This window comes from Lissotriton helveticus, chromosome 8, assembly GCF_964261635.1.
Source record: "Lissotriton helveticus chromosome 8, aLisHel1.1, whole genome shotgun sequence".
Classification (NCBI taxonomy): domain Eukaryota; kingdom Metazoa; phylum Chordata; class Amphibia; order Caudata; family Salamandridae; genus Lissotriton; species Lissotriton helveticus.
The window spans coordinates 1,121,497,139-1,121,521,895 of NC_136069.1; the positions used below are offsets into that span (position 1 = coordinate 1,121,497,139).

Here is a 24,757-nt window from a genome sequence, read left to right on the forward strand (position 1 = left end):
ATCTTGCCCGTGCAGGTTGTCCTGTTCCTGTCCTTTATGCTGTATTAAACCTGCAAACTCCTACTACCTTGAATCTTGACTCTTATTTATTGAGCTATCTGTTATTGTTATATCCAGTCAAAAATAGAGGTATTATTTATTTATTTACCACAATTCTTTAGCCCACTCAGCCACCCCATTTCAGACATGGCTATATGCAAATCAGTCTGACCCTGTGCCTCATGGGAACAGTCCAGCCCGAACTGCCAAGCCATGTCTTCCATGGACCGGAAACAAGCATCCTGTACCGGTTTCGGATTCATAATCCTCATCAGCCAGGCTATCTTGAATCCAGTGGCCAAGTGAGCAAGGGACTCACGTCTGAGCATACCCTGCCACACTTAGGGCGAACAAAGCGATACAAAAGGGGATGATGGACGGAGCGTTTGAGCAAATCAAACACTCACCCCAGTCAACTGATCTGGGTTTAATCCATCACCATTCTTTAGCCCACTCAGCCACCCCATTTCAGACATGGCTATATGCAAATCAGTCTGACCCTGTGCCTCATGGGAGCAGTCCAGCCCGAACTGCCAAGCCATGTCTTCCATGGACCGGAAACAAGCATCCTGGGACCGGTTTCGGATTCATAATCCTCATCAGCCAGGCTATCTTGAATCCAGTGGCCAAGTAAGCAAGGGACTCACGTCTGAGCATACCCTGCCACACTTAGGGCGAACAAAGCGATACAAATGGGGATGATGGACAGAGCGTTTGAGCAAATCAAACACTCAGCCCCAGTCAACTGATCTGGGTTTAATCCATCACCATTGTTTAGCCCACTCAGCCACCCCATTTCAGACATGGCTATATGCAAATCAGTCTGACCCTGTGCCTCATGGGAACAGTCCAGCCCGAACTGCCAAGCCATGTCTTCCATGGACCGGAAACAAGCATCCTGGGACCCGTTTCGGATTCATAATCCTCATCAGCCAGGCTATCTTGAATCCAGTGGCCAAGTGAGCAAGGGACTCACGTCTGAGCATACCCTGCCACACTTAGGGTGAACAAAGCGATACAAAAGGGGATGATGGACGGAGCGTTTGAGCAAATCAAACACTCACCCCCAGTCTACTGATCTGGGTTTAATCCATCACCATTCTTTAGCCCACTCAGCCACCCCATTTCAGACATGGCTATATACAAATCAGTGTGACCCTGTGCCTCATGGGAACAGTTCAGCCTAAACTGCCAAGCCATGTCTTCCATGGACCGGAAACAAGCATCCTGGGACCGGTTTCGGATTCATAATCCTCATCAGCCAGGCTATCTTGAATCCAGTGGCCAAGTGAGCAAGGGACTCACGTCTGAGCATACCCTGCCACACTTAGGGCGAACAAAGCGATACAAAAGGGGATGATGGACGGAGCGTTTGAGCAAATCAAACACTCACCCCCAGTCAACTGATCTGGGTTTAATCCATCACCATTCTTTAGCCCACTCAGCCACCCCATTTCAGACATGGCTATATGCAAATCAGTCTGACCGTGTGCCTCATGGGAACAGTCCAGCCCGAACTGCCAAGCCATGTCTTCCATGGACCGGAAACAAGCATCCTGGGACCGATTTCGGATTCATAATCCTCATCAGCCAGGCTATCTTGAATCCAGTGGCCAAGTGAGCAAGGGACTCACGTCTGAGCATACCCTGCCACACTTAGTGCGAACAAAGCGATAGAAAAGGGGATGATGGACGGAGCGTTTGAGCAAATCAAACACTCACCCCAGTCAACTGATCTGCGTTTAATCCATCACCATTCTTTAGCCCACTCAGCCACCCCATTTCAGACATGGCTATATGCAAATCAGTCTGACCCTGCGCCTCATGGGAACAGTCCAGCCCGAACTGCCAAGCCATGTCTTCCATGGACCGGAAACAAGCATCCTGGGACCGGTTTCGGATTCATAATCCTCATCAGCCAGGCTATCTTGAATCCAGTGGCCAAGTGCGCAAGGGACTCACGTCTGAGCATACCCTGCCACACTTAGGGCGAACAAAGCGATACAAAAGGGGATATGATTGACGGAGCGTTTGAGCAAATCAAACACTCAGCCCCAGTCAACTGATCTGGGTTTAATCCATCACCATTCTTTAGCCCACTCAGCCACCCCATTTCAGACATGGCTATATGCAAATCAGTCTGACTCTGTGCCTCATGGGAACAGTCCAGCCCGAACTGCCAAGCCATGTCTTCCATGGACCGGAAACAAGCATCCTGGGACCGATTTCGGATTCATAATCCTCATCAGCCAGGCTATCTTGAATCCAGTGGCCAAGTGAGCAAGGGACTCACGTCTGAGCATACCCTGCCACACTTAGGGCGAACAAAGCGATACAAAAGGGGATGATGGACGGAGCGTTTGTGCAAATCAAACACTCACCCCCAGTCAACTGATCTGGGTTTAATCCATCACCATTCTTTATCCCACTCAGCCACCCCATTTCAGACATGGCTATATGCAAATTAAGGGTGGGCGGCCAGCTACGCTCCGTGCACGGAGTGCCGTCTCCTACGCATTTTGCGTAGCGGACGTAGCCAGGCGGCACTACGCGCGCTCCGCAGACGGTGCGTAGCCGGCCGCCACCCGCCTCCCTCCCGCCCTCCCTAAATACATAAATAAATGAATAAAAAGCTTTTAAAAACACTTACCTTGTCTGCCGCGTCCCCGGGGTTCCCTCTCGCCATCCCGCGATGCGCGCCGCCATTTCGGATCCTAATGCGCATGCGCGGCCGCCCGCGCATGCGCATTTCTCGTGAGGAATGCGCATGCGCGGCCGCCCGCGCATGCGCATTAGGATCCGATTCGGTGGCGGCTCTAATCGCGGGACGGCGAGAGGGAGCCCCGGGGACGCGGCAGACAAGGTAAGTGTTTTTAAAAGCTTTTTATTCATTTATTTATGTATTTAGTGAGGGCGGGAGGGAGGCGGGCGGCGCGGAGTGGGGCTACGCGGAGTGCGTGGGTGGGCGTAGTTGTGCGCCCACTTCACGTAGCTCCGCGGAGCCCCACTCCGCCCACTACGCCCAGGGTTAATGCAAATCAGGTTGACCCTGTGCCTCATGGGAACAGTCCAGCCCGAACTGCCAAGCCATGTCTTCCATGGACCGGAAACAAGCTTCCGAGGACCGGTTTCTGGCATTACAGCCGTCTTCAGCCCGGCTTGCTTGAATCCAGTGGCAAAGTGAGCAAGGAACTCATACCCTGCCACACTAATGGCAGCCAAAGTGGTACAAAAGGGGGTGGTGATGGACGGAGCATCTGAACCAATCAAACACTCACACCCAGTCAAAAGATCTGGGTTTGATGCATCACCGGATACGAGAAACTTTTAACAGGGCCAAAGAGTTGGACCTTAGGTTACAACCTGAAGCTTTCTTCAAGCATTTCTTCTGAAGGTATAGAGGGCCTTTGCCATTCACGGCATTAAAAGTAAGACAACAGACCTTAAAAAAGGATCTCTTCTTAATAGGCAGCCAGTGTAGCTTTTCTCAACAAGGGTCGGAGGGAGAGCCTGGGGGGCGATTTAAAATCATCCTAGCCGCGGTGTTTTGAATTACCTGCAATTTAGCAAGCTATGCCTCTCCTACTTCCGCCAACAGTGCGTTCCCATAATCTAAATGACTCATCACCATGGCTTGACCCAGGGTTCTCCGGTGATCGGTCGACAGATAGGGAAGTATCCTACGTAGGAGGCGTAAACTGTAGTAGCATGAGCTAGACGTAGCTGCCACATGATCCTTCATAGATAGAGTTGTATCCAGTTTTATTCCAAGTTTTTTTACTGCTTGGGTCGGGGTGGGGGGCGTTTCAAGCTTGTCTGGCCACCAGTCATGTGTCCAGATCGTCGGGGCTTTGCCCATAAGCATAATTTCGGTCTTACTAGGATTTAGTTAAAGGCAATTCTCTGTCATCCAGTTTGATACTGCAAGCATACCTGCTGCAAAACGAGATTTCTCGTCCTCCAGATCGATACCGAGTGAAAACATCAGCTGAGTATCATCAGCGTAAGAGATAATATCGAATCAGAACGGCTCGATTATGTTTTCTAGGGGTGCCATATATACATTATATAATGTCGGACTCAGGCAAGATCCCTGAGGGACGCCCTTGTCCAAACAGGTTTTCTGTGAAAGATACGGACCCAGCATAATCCTTTGCCATCTGTCGGACAGAACATTTTTGAGCCATTTCAAGGCTAAGCCTTGGATACCATATGAATGTAGTCTCTCTGCAAGCATGGAATGAGAGATGGTAACAAATGCTGCGGAGAGATCTAACAAAATCAGAACCGTGGATCCCCCAACATCTAGCACCTGCCTCAGCGAGTCTGTTACTGCAAGAATGGCAGTCTCAGTGCGGAAGCATGGCCAGAATCCTGACTGAGATGGGTCTAAAATTTTGTTAGATTCAAGAAATGCGCTCAGTTGCCTATGTATGATGGTTTCTAGTTGTTTGGCCAACAGAGGTAGAAGGGATATAGGTCGGTAATTACTAAGCGTTCAGGGGTTACCTGTAGATTTTTTCAATATTGGCCTGACATATGCCTCTTTCCAATCAGTGGGGATAATGCCAGATTGGATCGAACTGTTAAAGATTTTAAGAATTTCTGGAGCGCAGCTAGAAGATATAAGGGCCATAGTTTTGGGGGGGCACAAGTCACCCGGCGAACCTGCTTTTGATAGTGATAGTAAGTTAGAGATTTCTTCCAGGGTGGTTGGTTAGAACTGATCCAGGATGTTAATTACTGGAGTTTCAGGTACTTCTTGTCCAGTTGAAGGAGCCAAGTTATGGGATTCTCTTTTAGGAAAGTTCGCATAGATTGACATGATTTTTTCATGGAAATAGGTCGCTAGTGCATCGCAAAGTTCTTGCGATTCATCCGGAATTTGCCTGCAGGCTTGAGGTGATACAAAGTCTTTCACTATGTTAAAAAGGGCTTTGGCTGAGTTGCTAGCCTTGTCGATTTGACCCTTGATATAGGTACACCTGGCCACTTTAATACTCTTATGATAACCCGCCAGGGCTCTTTTGTAGGCTGTCGCTCCAATGGATCTTTACTACTTCTCCATCGTCGCTCCGGGGTCTTACATTTTGTTTTCTCAGTTTTTAGTTCAGGTGTAAACCAAGGTGCAGAGTGGCGTGGCTGGTCAGTGCCATGTAGGCTTTGGGGGATAGTAAGATCGAAGGCAGCACCTAGATCTGAGTTGAAGCCTTCCAACAATTTTGATACATCAAGGGCACCGTCCAGTTCACCCTCCTGTGTGTGAGGATGGAAGGCTTCTTTGAAGGATCCCAAGGTTAATTTGTTCCAAGACTTGCGCAGGACCTTCTGTTTCTGTTCCCTACTCTGGATAAAGGACCGGACGGCTGAAAATTGGTAAGTGAACATGACCATAAAATAGTCAGTCCACGTAAGTGGGCATGGGGGGAAGCTACTGAGATGGTCCATATTAGTAAAAATTAAATCAAGAGCATGGCCAGCGCAATGTGTAGAACCCTGCACTCTTTGCAAAAGACCGAGTAAGCTAAGGCTGTTAACGAGCTGGCTTACTTCTGGATTGTCGAGACCCTCGCCATGGAAATTAAAATCTCCCAATAAAATGAATTTGGAGGAGGCGAGAACCTGGGTGGCTATTTGTTCTGTCAGGTAGGTGGAAAAATTGGCTCTCGGACCAGGCAGTCGATATAATAATGCTCCATTCCAGCTCTCCGATGGCGATATTTCAATTTTGAAGATGCCCAATTCCAGTCTATCGTTACCAAGGGTGGAGGTCCATTGCACTTTCAGATGATCCTTGAAAGATATAGCAATTCCACCTCCGGTTTTACCTATTCTGTCCAGATGGATACATTTATAACCCGCCGGGATTGCCAAATGAATGGACGGATGATTAGTTGGAGTAAGCCATGTTTCTGTAAAGAAGCAAATCTCTGGGGAGTGGGAGGAGATCATATCCCAAATTTCGATGGGATGTTTGGCTAGGGACCGCACATTACAAAGGATGTATTTAGGGCTGGTAGAATCATCATCAGATGTCATTGGTGAGTCAGGTCGACTATCAGTATCCAAATTACATTGAAAGCAACAAGACCTGCACGCGACAGCACATTCCGGAGCCATGGGAAATTTAGCTGAGCAGCAAGTGTGTGATAGGAAGTTACTGAGGCCTGTAGTTCTAATATTATGCAAGGTTTTGGCAGAATACCTTAGGCGATCCATGGTCCGCAGAGTGGTCGTAGTTTGGGCAGCATTTCCTGCCTCAGGGCTCGGTCGGGCGCGGACGGGCGCAGACGGGCTTGCCTTCGGCGCGCCAGCAGCCGCGCCCCCGCTGAGCGTGTCCAATGCGCGTACATGTCAAGGTGGTCATTTATGTTTATGAGGGGGAGAGGACTAGTGCGTAGCTGAATTCACCCCCAAAATGGCGGCCTTCACAATTGCCGAGTCCCTCCGCCGGTCAGCTGCTAATTGGCTGAGAGCGGTGCGTGGGTATGAATAGGTATGGCCACTAGAGCCCTAAGAAGGTGGTGGCAAAGTTAAAAACACAGTTGTAGTGCAAAAAGGAAAAGAAAGATTTACGTGCTTGTTTTTAAAAGATTCCGGCTATCTGCCTCAGGAATCGCTAGGTAAGCGCTTGCGCGCTAGAGCAGCCTTTTTATACTTGCAAGCGAAACAACTAGTGCGCAGCTGAATTCACCCCCAAGATGGCGGCCTTCGCAATTGCAAAGTCCCTCCACCGGTCAGCTCCTAATCGGCTGAGAGCAGGGCGTGGATATGAGTAGGTATGGCCACTAGAGCCCTAAGAACGTGGTGGCAAAGTTAAAAACACAGTCGTAGTGCAAAAAGGAAAAGTAAGATTTACGTGCTCATTTTTAAAATATTCCCAGCTTTCCACCTCCAGAATCGCTAGGTAAGCGCTTGCGCGCTAGAGCAGCCTTTTTATACTTGCAAGCGAAACAACTAGTGCGCAGCTGAATTCACCCCCAAGATGGCGGCCTTCGCAATTGCCGAGTCCCTCAACCGGTCAGCTCCTAATCGGCTGAGAGCAGTGCGTGGATATGAGTAGGTATGGCCACTAGAGCCCTAAGAACATGGTGGCAAAGTTAAAAACACAGACGTAATGCAAAAAGGAAAAGAAAGATGTATGTGCTCGTTTTTTAAAGATTCCCAGCTTTCCAACTCCAGAATCGCTAGGAAAGCGCATGCGCGCTAGAGCAGCCTTTTTATACTTGCAAGCGAAACAACTAGTGCGCAGCTGAATTCACCCCCAAGATTACGGCCTTCACAATTGCCGAGTCCCTCCACCGGTCAGCTCTATATCGGCTGAGAGCGGTGCGTGGGTATGAATCGGTATGGCCACTAGAGCCCTAAGAATGTGGTGGCAAAGTTAAAAACACAGTTGTAGTGCAAAAAGGAAAAGAAAGATTTACGTGTTCGTTTTTAAAAGATTCCCGGCTTTCCGCCTCGGGAATCGCTAGGTGATTTTTAAGCAGCTTCTTAAAAATGGCTAGGTCAATTGAGGAATAACCAGGTTTTAAGCAATTTCTTAACAACGGCTAGGCTAGTCACAGCTCTGCGAGTCATCGTAAGAAGGTACCAGGCTTGGGCTCCCTGGAACCTAAAGGAACTGCCACCAGACCGGGCATGGCGTATTCTGAGAACGGAAGCCAGGCCCAAAGAGGATGACCTCAAGGTTCTCTGTGGCACATTTTGGGTTACTCTCCTTCTGAGATACCCTGCACCACTCCCATTCAGAGCCTTGAAAAATAGCACCAGAGCTTTAAACCTAATCCTCCTTTTTACTGGCAGTCAGTGTAAAGCCTTGAGGTGCGGGGATATATACATCCTGGGCTTAAGCATAAGTACCAATCTAGCAGCTGCATTTTGGGCCACCTGTAAGTTATTGAGCAGACATTCAGGAAGGTCTAGGTACAGGACATTTGCCTAATCTAGTCTAGAAATGACCAATGCCTGGACCATGGTGTTCCTGTAATCTAGTGGCAGAAGGATTTCCTCTGCATATGCAGAAGGCTGTAGCAGGTGCCTACTACTAACTGGACTTTGGATCTCATAGAGAGAGTACCATCTATCATAATGCCCAGATCTTTTACAGTATTGTGCTCAGAAAGAGGAGGTGGCATGTCCTCGGGCCACCAGAGTCTCCACACTTCAGAGGGCGGGAAGCCAAAAAAGATCATTTCAGACTTCTCCGGATTACATTTCAATTCATTTCTCCTTAGCCACTTGAACACCTTAGTGAGGCAAGTTCTAATCTTCTAAACCTCAAAGTCTGCTCCCCTATCACAGGTGAAAAGAATCTGAGTATCAGCGGCATATGACATTATTTTTGCCCCACACGCTTCCGCCAGTGGTGCCAAAGGTGACATATATAAGTTGAAGAGATTAGTGCTGAATGTACAGCCCTGCGGAACTCCCACTTTCAGACTGGGGATGGAAGCCACAAAGGGAGGTGTCCAAACTTCCTGGCTTCTGTCCTCTAAGAAGGAAGAAAGCCATTCTAATGCAGAGCAGCCTATTCCAGCTTCATTCAGCCTATACAGGAACCTATCATGACGAACAGTGTCAAAGTACGCTGACAGGTCTAATTGGCTTTAACCCCTGTTCAAGCTTCTCCTTTAAGATGTCCCAAGACCTCCAGCAGAGCTGTTTCAGTACTATAGCTAACTCTGAAGCCAGACTGGTTAATGTTCAAAAGGTTATTATTTTCAGCATAGTCCGAAATAACTGAATTCACATATTTTTCAGAACCTTAGAGAAAGACAGCAGTATTGATATGGGCCTGTAGTTCGCTAACACTTTGGGGTCAGAATAGGGCTTCTTAAGCAGTGGGAGGATTTTAGCATGTTTCCAAAAAGATGGCAAATGGCCGGCAGCTAAAGAGGAATTAAGTACCTTATTTACCACAGGACTTAAGACTGTGGCCACTTAAGCCAGCAATTGTGCTGGACAGGGGTGGGCAGGGGAGCCTGACTTAAGACCCTTGATAATCCTTGGGATACTAGGCATTGGAGTGAAAGAAGAAAGAAATACTTTATTTGATTTTAAAAAATCATAAAAGGGTGGACTTACCACCATGCAAGCGACCTTTACATCGTAAAAGCAACACGAAATCAACTTTGAGTCAAGTTAAAAATTAAAAACATAAAATATGCAAAATTAACGGGGAAAGGTCTAAAAGAAAAAGAATGAAAGGAATGGTGTGAGTTCGTTCTGAGTGCACGTTATTTTGACTCTTGATAAAAGGGAAAAAAGAATGGGAAAGTAATGGTAGTTCAAACAAGGGGCACGTTATTTTTAGCTCGTAATACAAAAAGACGACCATTTAGAGGGGAGGGGAAGAGAGTAGAAAAGTCAGTGGCCGGCCAAAGCCTGGCCTATTTTCCGGAGACCTCTTTAGTTTACTGCCCTTTTTTTTCCAGCTCTATGGCGGCGAGATTCAAAAATGTTATAGTTTTAAATGAGAGTTCTATCCAAGATCCACTTAGGCATCTTATCACCACCGCCCTACAGGTTCTCACCTGGGCTTCTCTTAGAAGTGATTGGAGAAGCGTTTTTCTTAGATTATGAAGTGCCGGGCATATGCATATAAGGTGCAGTAAAGACTCTGCGCCACTGCCACAGAGGCGGCAATCTGGAGTTGCCCACAACCGTAGCCATTTAGGGGTGAGGTCTTTGGACGAGAAGCAGCCCAGCCTTAAAAGGCTTAGTTTCCTTTTATAATGGTCCCTGAAGCATTCTTTCAAATATTCCTGAGGTTTTAGGTGGGTATATGACGGCAAAACGATCCAGGCATGGCTTTTGCCAGCCACTGCTGCTTTATCCATAAGTAATGACGCTTGTTTGACTGCTTTCTTGGTTATTAGCTTGAAAGCGGAATAAGTCATGGGCAAAAGCCAAGATTCTTCCAGTTTTAATGCCTCCAACATTTGCCTCAAAGTCTTGTATGTTGAGTCTGGTAGCCCGGCCTGTTTTTCGACTTCTGTCCAGCAAATGTGGGCCAGGGATTCGTCTGCTGCGTCCCTCATGCGCCAATAATATTTGGCGAGTGCTCCTTGTCTTGCCGGGAGCTGGTTAGTAAGACCGCACTCCAAACGAATTTGAGCTTGCGAAATATGGCGCGGGATTGAGAAAAGATTTTTGAATAGCCTGGATTGGGCGAGATTTAACACTACTGCGTCCCGGGTTGCCAGTAATTCAGAGCCGTATGTTAATGATGGCAGAAATTTAGCGGCTGCAATCTTTAGAATGTGGCCGGTGGAATGTCCGTTTAGTTGCTTTTGAACAGTTTTAAAAGCAAATTGAAGCTGCTTAGCTTTGGAGTTCCCCTGTTCCAGGTGCTGTTTGAACTTTAATCGGTGGTCCATTAAGATTCTCAGGTATTTATATTGGTCTACCTGGGTTAGAGGGGTAGAATTTATCTTCCAGACGAAATTTAGTTTTTTCTTTCTAGAGCCGCAGAAGCATAGGATGTTTTTTTTTTTTAGATTTATAATCAATTGTGCATTCGAGAGGTACTGCGACAGTTTGGAGATCAAGTGTTGTAGGCCGATGGGGGTTTTTGAGAGGAGCACAATGTCATCTGCATATTGGAGACTTATTATAGATGAGCGGGCCAATTTTGGTGGGTCTCCCTGGATGGTACATAGGTCACTTTCTAGGTCCGCGGTATAGATGTTAAAGAGGCTGGGGGCCAGTACGCAGCCTTGCTTTAAACCGTTGGTTGTATGGAGTTTCCTTGTCAGGCGTGGACCATCTACTAGGCATTGGGTAGCCCCTGCATTGGGCTAGAAAACTCTGCATATTGTTCCAGTGGTTTCCTCAGAATGGAAGAGGCCCTGTAGATATGTTAGGTAAAGTTGGGGGAGGGGGGTGCCACCCAAGAGCAGCAGTTGTCCTGTGTCTTAATTAGGCCCATATAGAAATGCTGCCATCTTCTGCCATGAACGCGTTTCTTAAATTTCCTTTCCTTTCACACAATAACCTTTTACACATATTTGCGTGTGTGAGAATGCTGGATTAGTTACACTGAAACTGCTTTATTCACAGATTCCACTTTGCAAGACCATTATCACTACTCCTTGAACACCATGTACAAGGCCTCGACACACATTGTAAAAATGTTGTTCTATTTTTCATCCACGAGGTGACACAGCTATCTATAGACCATAACAATACTGGATTGCCTAAAGGACTTGCAAGGATGCTTTTCAGTATAAATAAACAAGCATTTCTGCGTTTAGTTTGAGTAGCGCTCTGCTGTCATTGGTGAAGTCTCTACACGTTGAAGATGTGGCCCAGCAGCTGGCTTATATCTCTGCAAAGGGTGACTAGCTCATGACCAAGATGAGAACTTTACATTCTTTCCCTGCAGGTAACCGGGGGTGGAGCATCCAGTACAGTGATTTGAAAAGATGAACTCTGGAGTCTTCTTAAGGATAAAAGGATTTATTGCAAACACAGACACAAGGGTGTGTCTTAACTCTTAGGGGCCAGAGAGCAACTGCCTCTCATGGAATCTGGCGGGGCAGATTCCATAACATAGCAGAGCTCTCAGGAGCGCGTCACCACACATCTCCCCTTTTTCAAACAAATGACAAACAAACAATATTATAGCAAGTAAATAATAATATGCATTTACATTTATAGTTCCGCAAGAAACCAAATACTAGCTTTTCCTCCCTTCTAAAAAAAAATAATTAGTCACAAACAAAATCTTCTAATTTTCTTGGACTAGATCTTGTGCCACTTCTTCTCACATTTTCTTCTTGAGCCCTTTCATTGTTTACATCAAAATGAATATTAGAGGACTTTGAACTAACAAAACCAGCACTAGGATCAATTGCTAAACGAGAAACATTCCACCAATTTCGATCAGATAGCTTTGCAGCATTTCTTCTTAAGTCTACAATTTGTAACGGAGCTTTAAATTTAGAACATCCTTTTCCAACAAGACAAGGATTTTTAACCCACACCCAATTTCCCAACTCCAATTTGTTTTTTCCAATATCTTTAACAATTCTTTTGGCACTGGAAACGTCTGAATTATGTTTAGCTACATCCCAAGCATTGCCAATGTCTACATTTTTGTCAAGACCAGAAGTCATCCAAAAAGGACACAAATCAGTAGTCGCTTTTCTCCCTCATATTAATTCAAAGGGGGTTTTAGTAGTAACACTGTGAGGTGTCGTCCTGTAACTCCAGATTAACTCCTTCAAAGCTAATTCTATGTCAGGACTGGAGTCGAGGATTATGCCTTCTTTCTCCACTTTATTCACAGCAGCGAAGATAACAAAGACTACATTTCCCATGATTACACAGGGGCATGTAGTCTAACAAGAAAAAAACAGAAACACCTGGTAACAACCAATAGAATGTCCAGACTCAATGTCCAATCAGGGCCCTGGCAGCCCTCACATAGTCTCTCCACAGTGTCTCTTCCTCCTCTTTCTTCGCTGCTGCGCAGCAAGATAAGTACCCTTCAGGCTTTTCCTTGTGTTTTAGCCGTTTTAGTAACCCTGGGCGTAGTTCGCGTAGCCGCACTCCGCGAAGCTACGCGAAGACGCACTTGCACTCCGCGAGCTACGCGTAGCTCCGCGGACATGCGTAGTAGGTTGCTAGACCCGTTCGCGCGCCGTTTTTCGTCTTCGGGAGCGCGGTGCGCGTGTTCGGGGCGCTGCCTGCATGCTCGCGATAGCTAGCGCGCTAAGTTACTCAATGAGGTTTGTCCCGCCCGCTTGCGTTCCCTTATTTCCGGTTCCGGGTCACAAGTAACGTGTTCGCGTTGTGTTAGACATGTTCGGGAACTCATCTTCTCGTTCGCACTGCCAAAGTGCGTGATCGCGTCAAATATCGCGCGAACTTACCGCGGCGGTCGCGACGGGCAGAGCCATCTTCGATTTCACACTCTGGCTATGGTTTTGGGCCTACTACAGCATCTCACTCCTATCTCTTCCATCCTGGTCTTTTCCCTCAGTTTTTCTAACTTTCTTTACTTCGTACCTATTTCTGTCTGTGCCTAGGTTTATATTTCTCATTTTATTGTTACTTTTACCACTTTTTTTGCAACTTTTCTCTTGTTTTATATTACTTCCTTCTTTTATCTTTCTTCTTTCTTCCCCTAACCTTTTTGTCTTCAACTTTCCTTCTCCCCTCCACCCAGAACCATGGTGAAGGGTGCCAGCAGAATCGGCGGCTCAAAGGGCAAGGCGGCTGTGCCTAAAAAAACCAGGCTGCCTTGCGGCAGAATGCGCCCGGCAGGAGTGACGCCCCGCCAACTTTTTGGGGAGGAGGAGTTGGCCGCCCTGGTCTTTTTTATCCAACGTCACCTCCCCTTGACTTTGGCAGCAGGCGGCAGGCCCGGCTCCGGATACCAGCACATTGAAGAGCGTCTCCGGCGGTGGGGGAAGGTGCGCCGTGCAGTCTTCCGCTGCTCCGGTATCCGGCGTACCCACCATCAGCTGTCCCACCGCTGGGCCGACATTTTGGACCGTGAGCAGGACCTGTTGGACCTGCTTGGTGTGGAGGTTGTGGGTCTTGGTGAGTGGCTACCCCAAAAATAAAGTGTGTATATATATATATATATATATATATATATATTTATATACATATAGATTATATATATATATATATATATATACATATATAGATATATAGTTGTCTAAATATTGTTATTGTATCTTTGTAAATATTGGCTGAATAAGTAACGCGATGACTGTTGCCCCTAGTTACATTTGCGATGTATTCCGGTATATCTACTGTCATTGTATGACAGTGTTCTTCTTCTTCACTGGCTCTTGCGTGTTGTTTCAACTTGGCGCTAGCTGTTGCTGTTTATTGATGTGAGATTTTCTTTATTGCTGAGAACTGGAGTTAGTTAATGCTATTAATAGAGTCTTGTCCTTCCTTTGTCCGTCAGTGAAATAGCGGTGGATGGATAATTATTAATTGTACGTTGTTTGCATATTGTAGCATTTTTTTCACGGCCTTCTCTTCTGCATGAATGGAATCCTTTTCTTGCAAAGAATGCTAACGTTACTTTGTTCTTCTTACCTCAGCCAGGGCCGGCTCTAGGGGGCATGTGCAAGCTGTGCAACTGCACAGGGGCACCAAACTTCAGGGGCCACCGCACCAATAGATATCCTTAATGTAATAATACTCTAAGGATGGATACATATTTGCGTTGCGGCCCCTGGCATGGATTTGTTGCCTCCGGCTCTGTTCCACTGTAGCAGTGTGATTTGCAATTATGTCTATGTTTCACATCACTCAATGTATTTATCTATGTTTATTATTTTAATTTTTACATGAACCACAGAATCCAGGGGCAAGCAGAATACAGGGACCGAGTCGGCGGGTGAACCACCAGTTACACAGAGCTCCTCTACTGCGGATCCTGCTGCTGTCCCCAGTAAGTCCAACAGTGCTTGTTTTTTCCTCTGTAATGTGTCTGCAGTGCTTTGTCAATTGACAGCAACCAAGTAGGCATCCAGAATGATGTTTGTCTAGTATTTTTGTAAACGTTAGTATACCACTACTAGTCTTGTGGGTATTCTTCTATCTCCTATGGAGTTATATACATATTGCACAACTATGTAACTATGCACACGAAAATTGGATGTTGTTGGTACTGATAGGCAGGTTGGACCTTACTTACACCTCAGTCACAGAACTCTGAGGAACGCACAATTCACTGAACGTCAGCCTATATGGCCTGAGTCCTTGGTCTATTGTTCAAATCACACTCCTGAACCCCAATACCAAGATGCCGAATGCTTTTAGGACACAAACCGTTAGCTAAGAAACCCCCTTTTGCTCACTCACTCGTGTGAGTCTCTAAGACAACAGACAGTGAAAATAAACTTCAGAGTCAAAGTGGTCATTCCAAAGCTTTATTTTGTTAGAAGTAAGTAAGTAACATCAATGTTTTTAAGTGCTTCCGTCCAATACGTTGAAGGGCCCACCAGAAAAAATCCAGAGTTAAAACAGGCATAATAAAGTAATCAACATTTGTACAGCTACTAGTGCACAATAGGGAAATGTGGCAACTATCGGAGACCTCTCACCAACGTATACTGGTCAGATATTCCTCTTTTTTTGTAAGCTATGGAAATGTCCGCTTCGTAGAAGGCAATCTTCTCACCTGCCGAAAAATAATGACAAAAGTGGTGCACGTTAGACAGTATTAAATACATTTATGCCAGTTTTATGCAGCCATGCTAAAAAGAAGTTGTGTAACCTGTAAGCAAACTGTATCCCACAATCCACATAGAAAACTTAAATACGGGCCCTTTTACTTTCCCACCTCTTCAGGTGTATGCATTGAACAATGATGTGTTGCCCCAGAGCGTCTTCTCGTACTGCGCAACAAGCTGCGAGTTAACACATGCGCAAAACTGGATACATTGATGTACAAAGGTTACATAGTTCACTTCCAATTTCCAAGGACTAGAGTAGCAGGACAGATGAGATGAGCTTGGGTACCATACCATAACAATGAATGCTAATAATATGTGTAGTGACTCTGCTGTACTATGCAATGTGGACTCATACTGATTACGTACGTTGGACTTAACTGTTTTGAAGAACTCCATTCTTGGTGAACAAGTACAAAGTGGGCTGTGCATCCATCTAAAAAGGCGTACTTATTTTTATAGGTGCAGAACCCTTACCATCGACCAGTGCCGACGGGGACAGCGGCGCTGCTTCAGCGCTCCCGGCGGGGACAGGAGGAACAGAGGCACCTACACCAGCAGCAGTGGGGGGGGAGCCAACAGCGGCGGGCGATGGTAAGTTAGATTCAATAGTGATCTGCATTACTTGGTGGGAGGGGAAAACTTTCTCACTGTACTCTACTGGAAAATATATGTTACCTTTACTTGTCATTAGCATGCTAAGCATTACCACTACAGTAATGCAAGTGCCTGATAGCAGTCGGATGCATGGGTTGTTGTTAAAGCATGTAAAGGGGAAAACACAGCTGCCAGCGTGGTTGGGAGACACACCCAATACCGGTGGTTAGTGGATAGTCTCAGCAGCTGCGGTGTTTTGGGCAAACCCAAAGGCAAGGGAAGGAGGGGACGACTGGGTGCATGGGTCGTTGCTGGTGAAACACAAACCAAATAAGGTTTGTTGCGCGGTATAAAGTATTATAGTCTTTACTAGACATGTGCTACTAGCTGCCCCCTGTTAATTAATGTTACTTTGAGAGTGTTCCCGCCTTCCCGGAACAAAAGGAGATATGTAAAAGACAGGTGTTCGTTCTAATGTGTGTGACCGTTGAAGTACACCCATGCTAATAGGGCAGACATAAAGCCGTGACAAAAAGTCCGAAAAATGAATAGAGGCTGTAGAATGTTCAAGATAGACGCAACACTATTTCTGGTACTCAGCTTGCTTGCTAGTGCTACTGTGCCGCCCACTATGTGTTGAATCAATGTTGTGTTCTTGATTTGCGGGGAGTTTGGATTAACAATTCTGTTTCTTTCTTTATAGTTACTCCTTCCCAAAAACCAACCAGGAAGGAGTTGGCAGTCCGGGCCCGGCAGCGGAAACTGCAGGCAATTGTAGAGGCCTACCGCCGGCTGGTGGATCAGGCCGAGGAGGAGGAGGAGGAGGCGGCGGCAGCAGCTGCTGCCTCTTCCAATGCCCCGGGCCCCAAGCCTGCAGGACTACGTCGCCGTGGTCAGGCAGCCGCCCGCCGCCGCATTGTTACATCTTCGGCGGCCCCCCCACAACAACAACAACAACCACATGCATGCAAGTGTAGGTGCCGTGCTTTCAAAGCAAAGATTCTCCGCCGGGTAGCGAAGTTGGAGGAGGAGCGGAAGAAGCAGGAGGACGGTCTAGAGGAGCGTGTCAAAATACTGGTGGACAAACACCTGAAAGCCCGCCGGCTTTGAAATGGACCCTGTTTTTTGCCCCTTTTTTAATCCTTTTGTTGGTGGGTGGGATGTGGGAGTTGGGGTGTACATTTGGGTTGAAATTTGGTTGGGGTTAGGGGAGGGTAGGGAGGGACAGCTCTGGGTCAGGGGGTTACATTTGTTATATATTTTATTTTTCTATTATCATTATTAAAATATAAAAATAAAACAAAGATATTATTTTCACAAGAAAACATTTGAAGTTCATTTGTGTTTGTTGGGGGGGTGGAGGGGGGACTGTTTCACCAAATAATGTACGTTGTGCAACATGAACATGCACTACGAACGATAAATTAAGTACTGACTGCACCTGTAGTAGTAGGGTCACAAGTGCATAAATAATTTATATTATTAAATAACATGGGAAAATTGCCCATCACGTGAGTCTGAAGTTACTACTAGCATACTTTAATTCCATGCACATTTGCTCAGAGTCGGCTAAACAATCCTATGCAATGCATTGCATCATTCCTTTAACATACCTGTCCTAGTTGTCAGGGAAGAGGAGCTCGTCCTCAAACTCTGTGCGTTCAGACAGAAGTAGGTCATGTAACCCAGTAGTGAGGACGTCTTCTTCACACTCGCTTTCTTCATCCGGCGGTGATTCACGTACTTGATAGTCTGGTGGTATGAAGCGTTGATTCATTTTTATCATTGTCAGCCGCTCCACGCTTTTGGGGGAGAGACTAGTCCTTTTCGATGTGACAATGGCACCAGCAGCACTGAAAACCCGCTCAGAGGAGACACTGGCTACAGGACAAGCCAGATACTTTATCGCCAGCCTGCTCAGCACTGGCCACTGTCTCCTTCTTTCATACCAATAGACCAATGGGCTTTGCTCCATGAACACCTCTGTTGTGTCATCCAGATAGGCCTGAACCATCCGCTCAATGTTCATTGGTGCTCGGCTTTGCTGGTCCTCTTTTCCCTTTGCAACAGCAACGGACTTACCCATCCCTTTCTGTATAAAAAAATCAGTTATGCTTTTGGTTGGGTCTGCTGAATCAGATCGTGTAGGTGCTGCTTTTGGTACTGTTGGTGCCTGCTGGAAAGCAGACGCACTGCTCTCACGCTGTGAAGAACTTGCGTCAGGAGTACTTGGACTGGCCTGGGCTGGCAGTGGCAGGCCTTTAAGTAACAGCCGTTCAGTTTCTAACTCATTAGCTTCCGCAGCTATGGAAGTTTTGTACTTGTCAACATCCTCATCTGAAAATGGAATTACTTCGTTACTGCTGACAAATAATTTGTACCGTGGATCCAAGATTGTTGCAGTTATGTAATGTTCACCTGACACAATATTGTTGAGCCTTACATTTTCACACAAGCGGTTGACTAAGCCCTTGGCTAAGGTATATGCATCAACTTTTTGTTCGTCACCTTCGTATGTTTCACAGACCTCCTTCACCTGTTGCTCAAGCATGTACAACAATGGGATGGCTTGGCCCATAGTACAGTCCTCCCTGCTAACTGCACGTGTGAAGACCTCAAAGGGTTGCAGCATCTCTGTGATGCATTTAATGAGGTCCCACTGCCACATCTCAATGGTCAGGGCTTTAAGATTAACAGTAGGATCCCCTAATCTTCTTGACATTACATAAGCATTCAGTGGGATGTACTGCTCAAAGAGACGCTCAAGCATGAAATAAGTTGAGTTCCAACGTGTTGGGACCTCCTGTATCAGTGCTTTGACTGGCAACCTATGCTCTTGCTGAATGACCCGTAGCAGCTTCCGTCCTTTGAAAGAATGGTTAAAGTGCGTGCATATTCTTCTGCAGATGGCCATTATGTTGCTGACTTTGGCTTCATTTTTCAGAAAGTCTTGCACGACTAAGTTTATGCAGTGTGCCAAACAGGGTACCCTGAAATAATGTCCTTCTCTCATTGCCTTCACTACATTACTGCCATTGTCGGTGGAAACAAAACCAATCTTAAGGCCTCTTGGTTTCAGCCATTCAAAGACCTTGTCATTAAAGTCAGACAAAATGTTTTCAGCAGTATGACTTTTGTCCATACCAAACATGGCTATAGTTGCATGTCTGCGCGTATCATTAAAAATTCCAGCAACGTCACGGAGGCCTGAAGTTAACTTGTCTTTAACACCTGCAAAAGAGATCCAGTGTGCGGTGATGCACATGAAATCTGTAGCATCGCAACTGCTCCACATGTCTGTTGTCAGGTGGATACAATGGACAACACTCTGTTGTAAGGCTTTCCCAATCAATTCCAGCACATCGTGGTGTAGTGCTGGAACAGCCACTCGGGCAAAATAGTAGCGACTGGGAACGTTCCATTTTGGGCAGAGGGTTGCCACTAATTCCAGAAATCCAACAGCCTCAACAAATGAAAATGGGAGAAGGTCCAGTGCTAACATTTTCGCAAGTTTGGCATTGTATAAACGTGCTACTGGGTGGTTCCGCTCGTACTTTCCCTCCTGCCTTAACATGCTAGGAATGGTAAGCTGCTTTGCATGTCTTTGAGTTGTGCTAGACGGACCACCTTGCATCGCAGACTTTGCACTCCTTGGTGTTTCCAGCTGACTCTGGTGCCACTGAGAAGTTGCAGATGCGGAGGATGTGGTCTTTACCACTCCAGTGCTGGCGACAGGGGTCGATTGTGTACCACTCCTAGATAGAAGGTCATCGTCTCCCTCTTCTTCTACCTCCTGATCAACCATGAGTGGACCTTGTACCACTGTATCCCCACCAACACGAGTGCTAACATTTTTTAAGCTTGCAAGGTGGTTCTCCCACCTGATCACGTGTGTTTTTTTCAAATGGGTCGTTTGGCCTCCAGTCCCATAGTTTGTACCAAGCTTACCACGACTAACATTGGCATGACAAATGGTGCATACAGCAATGTTCTCCTGAACTGGGTGAACCGTAAAGAAGTCCCACACTGGGGAGGTAAACTTTTGTCTCCTGCCATAGGAAGAGGAGGACCCACTGCCAATGCCGGATGGACTGGAGGATTGTGGAATTTGACTATGGGACAGCTCAGTCCTAGTACTGCCACTACCTCCTTCTGTTGAAGTGGCGCTTCTGCTGGATGTCGGATGCTGCCGGGCCTTCGCTGTTGAAAAAATTGGAGCTGGTGTTACTGTGGGTGTTGAGTGTGTAGGAGTTATGCGTGGTACCTGCTCATCAGTCATTGCAGCATTTCTGGATAGGGTGAAAATGTTTGTCTCTACATCCTCTGCACCAGGAATAACGCTTGTGATGATGACAGTGTCAGACCCGTCTTTATCACCAGCAGTATCCTGCTCACCTACATCGACCTCCATAAGTTCAAGCCTGCCTGGAAACTTCCTTTTTCCTAGCATGGTCTTCTTGGGATGTCTCTCCTTTGAATGCGCAGATAGTTGTGGCTGCCAATCCGTATCAAGGTCATCGGAAGCGATGCTTTGCGAAGAACTCGATGCACTAACCCTCCTTTCCCTTGGTGAATTCGAAGGAAATAGATCACCTACAGAAGTGGCTTCCTCTTCTTCTTGCTCGGAAGGAGGCTCTACTTCCTGAACTGCCCCGACTTCGGGAGGAACAACTACTACTATTTGGTGCGGAGATGGTGGTTGTTGTTCTTGAGGAAGTACTATTGCGGGCTGGGGTTTTTCAACAACAACTGTTGCGGGCGGTGGTTGTGGTTGTTCAACAACTGTTGCGGGAAGTGGTTGTGGTTGTGGGTGAACAACTCCTATTGCGGGCGGTGGTTGTGGTTGTTGAACATCTACTGCTGGCGGTGGTTGTTGAGCACTTCCATCTTGCGTGGATTGTGTACTACTTTGAGACAGCGATAAGTTTAGTTCTGGCTCAGTATCACTGCTCGCAAGCAGAAGGCTGGCTACCTCTTCGACCCTCATCATGTGCTTGGCCCTGGGATGCTGGCTTGCCCCCACTAATGCAGATGTGCTGGTCCCAGCTTGCACCCCAGACCCCGCTGCTGCAGGCGTACCTTTTGGGGTGCCAAAAAAGGTTTTGGGGTCCATACCAGACTTAAGTGACACTTCCTTCTGCTGTTCCTTCTTCGCAGCAACTTTCTTTGTGGTGGAGGACCTGGTAGCTTTCTTAGGGCCCATCTTGTTCTGATGTCAGTCAGCTCACAGCAGCACAAATTGCAGAGATGTCTGGTCAGATGAGTCACACACCACACGTGGCGTCCAACTGAAGGACGTCCGTCTGGCGGTAGAACGAGCGATGGATGAAAAAACAACCAGCACCTCCTCAGTCTTTTTTGTGCACCTACAAGTAAAGAAGGCAGAACAACATCAGTCAAACAAGCAGTAAGGCAACGTGAACAATTGAAAGACACACAGGTCAATGTATAAAAGACAAAACAGAAGACTAATAATACCAGTCCAGCAGCACCACAGCTCAAAGGCCACATGAAGTCCAGAAAGAACCAATAAAGTGAAGCAGGCCTATAGATACCAATATGGACAGAAAAACGAGGATGCCTGCTGCACATGACAGGTTAATGTGCAAGGAATAAATAGCCCATGGCTAAGACAGAGGTTGTAAACATAACACCGCAAAAACACATACAAAGAAACCCCTGCCCAGGCTCCCAAAACAACAACCAAATGACAAATTCTGTTTTTTTGGGTGCACAAGAAAGACCTGCAACATTTTTGAGAAACTTTTATGCAACTCGGGACATATTGTCCGCGAGAATGCTAAATCGGCATGTTCGGCAGCGCGAACGGAATAAAAAGTCGTGTTCGCGTTCCCGAGCAAGTACATTGAGTGCGCGAACACGACAAAAAATGTAAGTTCACGTGCTCACATGGTGCGAAGTTACCAAAACTACCCAAGCTGTATTCCTAGGGTTACCTAATGGCAGAAATTGACAGAGTATTTAAAGTTTAAACACACCCAAAACCAGAAATACCCCACACATAAAAATAAGATTTTCTATATCAATCCAAGCCATCCATGATTTTCACATTTAAGGGTACACCACAAAAACAGTTGATTAACTTTCATGACCCTATGAGTAGTACCTATGGCCTACTGCCAGAGTAGGCCACAAGGTTGGAGGCCTATGCCTATGGCAAAAGCACAAAGGAAGGACACACAAAATGGCCGCCGACATAGGGCCTGGCCACCGACAACAACATGGCAAAATATATCACAAAGGAAGCATACACAAAATGGCCGCCACCACATGGCCTGGCCACCAACAACAACATGGCAAAATCACAAAGGATGTAGATACAAAATGGCCTCCACCACATGGCCTGGCCACCAACAACAACATGGCAAAATATATCACAAAGGAAGCATACACAAAATGGCCGCCACCACATGGCCTGGCCACCAACAACAACATGGCAAAATCACAAAGGATGTATATACAAAATGGCCTCCACCACATGGCCTGGCCACCAACAACAACATGGCAAAATAAATCACAAAGGAAGCATACACAAAAAGATCACCACCATAGGGCCTGGCCACCAACAACAACATGGACAACTTTACAAAATGGCCTCCACCACATGGCCTGGCCACCAACAACAACATGGCAAAATAAATCACAAAGGAAGCATACACAAAATGGCCGCCACCACATGGCCTGGCCACCAACAACAACATGACAAGAAAGAGAAGACAGACAATAATGCCTATGGCAAAGGGACAATGCTTTGCTTCAGAAAATGGACACACCACACCACCGCCCAAATTGGTCACCCCACCCCAAAAAAAAAAAAAAAATAACAGAGGAGAGAAAATGGAAGTGGTCCATGCTCCAAAAAGAGAAAAGTACTAACAAAATGAGAACATAACATAAATGAGGAATTTTTAGGTGCACAAGAAAGACCTGCAACATTTTTGAGAAACTTTTATGCAACTCGGGACATATTGTCCGCGAGAATGCTAAATCGGCATGTTCGGCAGCGCGAACGGAATAAAAAGTCGTGTTCGCGTTCCCGAGCAAGTACATTGAGTGCGCGAACACGACAAAAAATGTAAGTTCACGTGCTCACATGGTGCGAAGTTACCAAAACTACCCAAGCTGTATTCCTAGGGTTACCTAATGGCAGAAATTGACAGAGTATTTAAAGTTTAAACACACCCAAAACCAGAAATACCCCACACATAAAAATAAGATTTTCTATATCAATCCAAGCCATCCATGTTTTTCACATTAAGGGTACACCACAAAAACAGTTGATTAACTTTCATGACCCTATGAGTAGTACCTATGGCCTACTGGCAGAGTAGGCCACAAGGTTGGAGGCCTATGGCAAGAGCAAAGTGGCTGGAAACATTAAATGGCCGCCAACACATGGCCAGGCCAACCACAGAAAGTTAATAAAATGAACTCATGCATGCCTACACACTAACTACATGGGGTACTAGCTACTAGGGTCACATATTGGCTTAAAAATTAGAAACATTTTAAATTCCACAAAATGCAATGTTAGAAAAAATTTACAATTTGGGACCTCATGAAAGTACAGGCCTCCATCAATAATTTAATTCCAGGATTGAATACTGTTGTTAAAAAAAAATCAAATCAAACAAGCACAAGTCTACATCACTCATACATTACACAAACTTACTTGAAAAAGAGAATTCCAATTCAAAAAGTCCTCATTAAATCCAAGGTAAATCAGTAATGCAGCCAACACAGACAGAAAGTGATCCTTCCAGCTCAAAATCCAAAGGAAAGTGAGCACCACATGGACAAAGCACTGGGAGGAGCCTGGTGGACAGGAACAGGAAGTTGTAAACTCAAGAGCCCTTCCTCCTTACTCTGCAAAACAAGAGTAGAAACAAAAAGAGGGGTCCTTCCCCCCTAAAAATAAAGCCAAAGGTACAACTTTAAGGTTTTTTGCCTTTTTTTTCCTAACCAAAATGGTAATTTATTATGGTTTTAACATGCTCGCGAGTTATTCTGTGCAAGAATGCAGTTTCTGCGTGTTCGGCAACTCGATCTTACCAAAAAGCATCCTCGCGCGTCCTTATGACGCTATCTCGCATCAAAATGACGTTATCGCGTTCGCACAGTCGCACGGGACTGTGCGAGAGTGTTTCCAAACATGGTGGCACAAGCGACCAGGAAAAAACGAACGCAGAACGAAGGTAAGCCATTGCCGCGCACGCGATAATGTTATTCAGCGCGCGAGAACTACGCTACGCACCGGATCGCGGAGTTATCGACAGCTACGCGTTCTCCGCGGAACGCGGAGCTGCCGAAACTCCGCAAGCTCCGCGAGCGGAGCGTAGTTCTTCGCCCAGGGTTACGTTTTAGGGCGTTTGCGATGTTTATTAGCTAAAGCGCTGCATTGTTTGCCTTAGTGCTTCGCATTGCGATTGTTGATGTGGCTTCATGCTGTGGCATTGTATTTCCGCACTTCTTTGCAGATTCTTATGTTTCCTTTCAGTGCGGGCATTTTTCGGTCTCGCGTTGCATTTTGATTCCCTCTCCCGTAGCGGTGCAGCCGCGGGGAGGGGTGGTGCCGCGGCTACGGGTCTCCCCGTACCTATGCGGCAGAAACTGGCTTTGGCTCTCTGGTCCTCCCGCCTTTAGAGGGCGCATGTGTGGAGGCCGGCGCGTCGCGGCGTTTGAGCTCTCTTCTGGGAGGTTCTAACGTCGCGCGCGCGTCAGTGAGAAGCCCCGGCTGAGGACGAACGCCCGTGTGGTTGTATCAGTGGTATTGTAGCGTCTACCGCGATTCTTGTGCCCCACGCTCTGGCCCTGGTGTCTTCTCTTGCGTTATCTAAAAGGGCAGGGCCTGTATTTGCAGCGGTTGCTGTTCACGCCTGTTGGTCTGTATT

General features: G+C 46.6%; 1 protein-coding gene across 2 annotated transcripts; it reads right to left on the reverse strand.

Moving 5' to 3' along the window:
- Window positions 1-14,937: 14,937 nt before the first annotated feature.
- LOC144773141 (zinc finger BED domain-containing protein 6-like) lies at window positions 14,938-24,021 on the reverse strand. Of its 2 annotated transcripts, XM_078658000.1 has the most exons (3): window positions 23,539-24,021; window positions 17,459-21,211; window positions 14,938-15,196 (listed from the first exon to the last, which is right to left on the reverse strand). In XM_078658000.1, exon 2 carries the CDS (start codon window positions 21,046-21,048, stop codon window positions 17,464-17,466), a length of 3,585 nt encoding a protein of 1,194 aa, XP_078514126.1. In that variant the 5' UTR covers window positions 21,049-21,211; window positions 23,539-24,021; the 3' UTR covers window positions 14,938-15,196; window positions 17,459-17,463. The 2 variants fall into 2 exon arrangements, with proteins under 2 accessions (XP_078514126.1, XP_078514125.1); XM_078657999.1 differs by lacking the exon at window positions 23,539-24,021 and having other exon boundaries at window positions 17,459-22,203.
- Window positions 24,022-24,757: the final 736 nt, after the last annotated feature.

Coding starts and splice junctions, on each gene's coding strand:
- LOC144773141 (XM_078658000.1), bottom strand. CDS start 21,048: ATGGGCCCTAAGAAAGCTACCAGGTCCTCCACCACAAAGAAAGTTGCT.